Here is a 4,979-nt window from a genome sequence, read left to right on the forward strand (position 1 = left end):
GGAGACAGAGTGCCCCCTGCAGTGTTTTGCAAACCCTAAGCTGCAGGACACGGCTTCCCGTTACCTTTTTCACCGGGAGACCAGATGGAGACATTTCTAAGTCGCTGGTAGGTGAACCAGCTCTGATTTAGCAGGTTAAGTATGGATCATTTGCCAGTGGACTTAGGATAACAGTTGTAAAAGAAAATGGGAAAACAAAGGCACCTAACTGTTCAATCAAAATATGCCTATATAATCAGAATATTATGGAAATAAAATATGGGTAAGTATCCTCATAAAATAAAGTTGTGTCTCTCCATATGTCACGTGGACATAAATCCAGTCTGAGACCTGAAGCCAAGCATACATTTGCCTCTTCAAGATTAAGTGCGATGTTTCCCTGGAAAATAAATGTTTGCATTGTGGGGGCCAGGGTGGGACCCTCAGGAACAACCATGAAATGGGTTGGGGGCTTAATGCACATGCATCTTCTTTAAATGGGACAGAGTCTCAAACAGAAACTACTAGTTATACTCCCCAATCTCTAATTCATCCTATCTTGTGTCTTGATTGAAGACCAGCTTGAGAGGTAGTGGTGAAAAGTAGTTTCATAAAAGCCAATTTTTAAATAATAGAGCTTGTCATTTAAAATGTACACTTTTTAAGGAATTATGATGAGGAATGTCCCAGTTAGTCTATTTAGAAAAGAGCCTTTGTAAATGCCTTTTATTATTCCTGAAGGTTTTCCATGCAGTACAAAGGCAGTAATCCCCAGTGAATGAATATGGGATTGTAGTTTTCAAGATGAAAGCAATCAAAAGATATGCAAAAGGCAAACATATTTAGTTTCCTAATGATGACCTTACCATCTGTTCTTTAATAGGATTTTCAATCCCAGCTTGCACCATTAGGTCATTCACATTCTTCTGTAAGTCCTCAATGCGATTTCCCATTTCTTCCAGTACGACGTCAAGGAAAATTGCACGTGGGGTCCAGAGCGCCAGCCAGAAGGTCCTGAAAGACCCTACTCCGAACAGCACCTACTCATCAAGGCACTGACACAAACGACCCCGCCGTGCAGCTTTTAACACGTGGGAGTCACACGCGGCAAGTACTAACCCTTAGGGTCAGTGCGACTAGACTGCTTCCCTGAGGTGTTTGTACTGTGTGTTTAACCTTTGACCGTGAGCTCGGTTCTGAACACTTGGCTCCCCCTGTGTGGATACAGACTCAGGAACATGAGATGGTCTGGTATGTTTAACTATGTGTTAACCAAACTCTAATGAGTATGTATATATAATGGAAATTGATTCTGTTTAAAACCAACTTTCCTGCAGTTTAATTTTATCATGTTTAAGAGTATTTTTTTCCAGAGAAAGACAATTATCATATGGTTTCACTCATTTATGGAACATAAGAACTAGGAAGATCAGTAGGAGAAGAAAGGGAAGAAGAAAGGGGGGTAAACAGAAGGGGGAATGAAGCATGAGAGACTGTGGACTATGAGAAACAAACTGAGGGCTTCAGAGGGGAGGGGGTGGGGGAATGGGATAGACTGGTGATGGGTAGTGAGGAGGGCACGTATTACGTGGTGCACTGGGTGTTATAAGCAACTAATGAATCATAGAACTTTACATCAAAAACTAAGGATGTACTGTATGGTGACTAACATAACATAATAAAAATTATTATTAAAAAAATAAAGTGTGAAAGCTGAAAACCAAAAAAAAAAGAAGAAGAAGAAGAAGAAAGAAAGAAAGAAAGAAAGAAAGAGAATATTTTTTCCCTATGGGAACCCATCTACAAAATCAAAAGTTGAAGTAAATGGTTCCATATGGAAATACTTTTCATATAATTTCTAAGGAATGAATTTAATTGTGTAAAGTGAGCTCTAGCTTGCCAAATCTTAGGGCAGATGTTACCATTATCTGGATTTGCTTAAAGTGGAAACATACGTCCTATCGTATCTGAATTCATGTCTTAACAAAACAGTGAGAGGCTAAAGTTGCAGAAAAAAACAAAGGTGGGGAGAGCCATGTATAGTACCGTATGTTGAAGACCTTCCATATTATGTTGGGAAGTTTCTGATCGCTTGGTAGAGTATAAATGTTATTCAGCAGACTACCCAGATTTATTTAGGGCTTAGTGGAAATGCCCCACTGGGTAGTATTGTGCTTTGTGTCCTTGTATTTTATCATTGTCATACAAAATGCCCTGCATTGTATTGCCCTGTGTTTGTAAATGTCATACAAAAGGCTTCCTGTCACGCAGGAGTAATTGCCTGTGGATGGTAATTACTACTTCAGGGTACTGTGGAAAGGCACACATGTAAACACCAGGAAATCCTAGATCAACAATTATCCACTAGTAGCAGACAAAGAGCTATTCCATGATAATTCCAGAGTTCAAAAGCATCACAGTATTTGTTATAAGATAGAAAAGGATATTTCTGAGGGTTAAGGTTGTAGTCAGAGCTTGAAAATGTTCTTGAAGTTCCTGAAATAGATTTTCTGCCTGAAAAAATGAACCATAAGACAACTGAATGTAATATTTACTTTTTTTTGGTCTCTTGATGTCTCAAATTTAATTAAATTGGATCTATCGCCCCCCCCCTTTAAAAATATTTACTATTGATGCAAGGGTTTTAGCATCATGGAATAGAACCATCCTTATTTAGTTAGTTAGGTTTTCGGCACGGTGCCAAGGCCTTTCAATTCAAAGGGTAGGGAAAATCTTTTCAAAATAGTGCTGGCACAAGGAGATAGCCAAACACACGGGAAATAAGCAGCCCTGACCCCTTGCTCACACCGTACAGAAACACTAACTCAAAATGAGGGTGGTCACACACGCAAACGTACTCGGAGCCGTCAAACGTCCAGGAGGGAGCAGCCCAGCGTCCTGTAACTGGGTCCCTCAGGAAGTGCTGAGCAGCGCTGGACGCGCACGCGGACGGGCACCGCGCCTGCCCTACAGCCTGGGCTCCGGGCGGGTCATCAGCTGGGGAGGGGGTGGCCGACGCCGGGTGCGCTTACAGGAAGCCCTGCGTGTGCGCGGCTTTCGGGCACCGCGCAGGTCCCTGCTCACAACCGCGCCTTGTCTCCGCCGCGGAGCCGGCACCGATCTCGGACCTGCGTCTGCAGACCGAGCCCGCGGCGCCTTAACCAGCAGCCGTCTCCCCTGGGGGGGTTCCTTTGCTTTTTTAACCGTTGTCAGAAAAACGTAGACTCAAGTGTGTACAACATCTAACGACTTCTTTTCAAGATGACAAACCAACCAGCCTCAAATGTGGCTTCGTGACGCGCCGCGTCCGCGTCTGATGCGCGAGCGCTTCCTGCAGATCCGAAGCGGGGAGGGGTGGGGGCGCCAAGGGCTTGCGGGGCGGGGGGCTGCCCGAGTTCCCCCGCCACGCCCACCACCCTAGCCACGCCCACCCACGACCCGCCCCAGTCCCGGAGGCAGCGCCGGTGAGGAGGCACCGAGGAGGGGAGGGAGGGGGCCCCACTCACCGCGTCCCGCAGCGCGTCCCCGCCGGCGGCTTTGGGTCCCCGCGCGTCCATGTCAAGTCGGTCCCGTGGGCCGGGGGGGCCCGGTGGGTCCCAGTGAGCCTGGTGGTTCCGGGTGGGCCTGTGGACCCGGTGATCCAGGTGGGCCGGGTGGTCGCGTCGTTCCCGATGAGCCCGGTGGTTCCGGGTGGGTGCGGTGGCTTCCGTGGGCCGGGGGGGTCGTGGGGGCCGGGTGGTCCAGGTGGGTCCCCTGGCCCGGGTGGTCGGGTGGTTCCGGGTGGGCTCGGTGGGTCCCGTGGGCCCGGGTGGTCCCAGGGGGCCGGGTGGTCGGGTGGTTCCGGGAGCGCACGGTGGCCCCCGTGCGTCAGCTGCACGGCACACGTCCCGGCAGCGGCTGCAGGGCTGCTCCGGCGGCCGGTCGCCCAGACGCTCAAGCCGCAGAGGGGAATACTGGGGGAGCCTCGCTGTGCTCCTGACACCTGGACGCGGGGAAAGAGCGCAGCAGCTTAGGTCCCCAGAAGTGAATTGCGGGGCACGGCGTGGCTGCCGGGACCGGCAAACAAAATCCGCAGGCAGGTCCTGGGAGGAGGAGGTGGGGGCGAGGGAAGGCGAGGGCTCCGTGAGGATGGCTGCTCCAGACGGGATGGTCACCTTTCCCGGGGAGGGAGGGGCGACCCTGCGCAGGGACAAGGTAGCTGGTCCTGTCGGGCAGCTCACCCTGCACGAGACTGGTTTGCTTTGTTTTCATTGCATCAGGGATGGAAGAGGTGGGCAGAGTGAGCTCCACCTTCTTATTATGGTGAAATATACACAATATAAAATTTTCCATCGTAACCAGGTCTAACTAGGTGTAGGGTGCAGTGGCAGTGAGCACATTCATGTCAGACTGTTGTGTGGGGTCCCACTGCTCACAGGCAGAGCCCCTTCATCTTCCCAAACCGAAACCCTTCACCCATCAAATGTGAACTCCCCTCCCCAGCCCCTGGCACCCACCACCCTACCTGTTGTCTTTCTGCTCCCTGGGTTTTTATGTGTGTTGTCACCTCTCTAAGGTGATCGTGGAGACGCTGGGTAACTCAGCTGCAGCCCACATGCAACCCAAGTGAGCATCCCTGTCCTGGCCCCATAGTCACCCATCCAGGGGACGCCATCTCTTTCATCTCTGCCAGTTCTGTGGTCAACCTTAAAACCAAGAACATGACCAAGTCCTAACACACTGCCAACACTCGCGTCCCTATTCTGATTTTACGGAAGGTCTGGAAGGAAGATCTCAGGACCCATTCCTTCCTTCCAGCGCTCTTCAGGCCTGTCTGGATTGTGGCTTGTGAGTCACTTAATGGGTGACCTCCCAGGACCCTGTTTTTAGCAGGTACCTGTTTTGGTTACATGTCTGCACCCCTCTGGACCAGAGCTCTGTCGGGCAGGACTGTGTCTCTGTGGGCCCAGCCAAGCAACACTAGGTGGATATCTGGGTGTTGAATGTGTGTGTGAAACACA

At 49.9% G+C, this 4,979-nt stretch overlaps 1 protein-coding gene across 1 annotated transcript; it reads right to left on the minus strand.

The window, feature by feature from the left end:
* Positions 1-742: 742 nt before the first annotated feature.
* HSBP1L1 (heat shock factor binding protein 1 like 1) lies at positions 743-3,536 on the minus strand. Its single transcript, XM_040632357.1, has 3 exons — positions 3,486-3,536; positions 2,427-2,493; positions 743-940 (listed from the first exon to the last, which is right to left on the minus strand). Exons 1-3 carry the CDS (start codon positions 3,534-3,536, stop codon positions 822-824), a joined length of 237 nt encoding a protein of 78 aa, XP_040488291.1. The 3' UTR covers positions 743-821.
* Between the last annotated feature and the right edge of the window lie 1,443 nt (positions 3,537-4,979).

This window comes from Ursus maritimus, unplaced genomic scaffold (genome assembly GCF_017311325.1).
Source record: "Ursus maritimus isolate PB19 unplaced genomic scaffold, ASM1731132v1 scaffold_18, whole genome shotgun sequence".
NCBI classification, from domain to species: domain Eukaryota; kingdom Metazoa; phylum Chordata; class Mammalia; order Carnivora; family Ursidae; genus Ursus; species Ursus maritimus.

Coding starts and splice junctions, on each gene's coding strand:
- HSBP1L1 (XM_040632357.1), bottom strand. CDS start 3,536: ATGGACGCGCGGGGACCCAAAGCCGCCGGCGGGGACGCGCTGCGGGAC. Junction 2,494..3,485: donor GGGACGCGCTGCGGGACGCG/GTGAGTGGGGCC, acceptor TCATTTTTTCAG/GCAGAAAATCTATTTCAGGA. Junction 941..2,426: donor TACAACCTTAACCCTCAGAA/ATATCCTTTTCT, acceptor TTGACGTCGTAC/TGGAAGAAATGGGAAATCGC.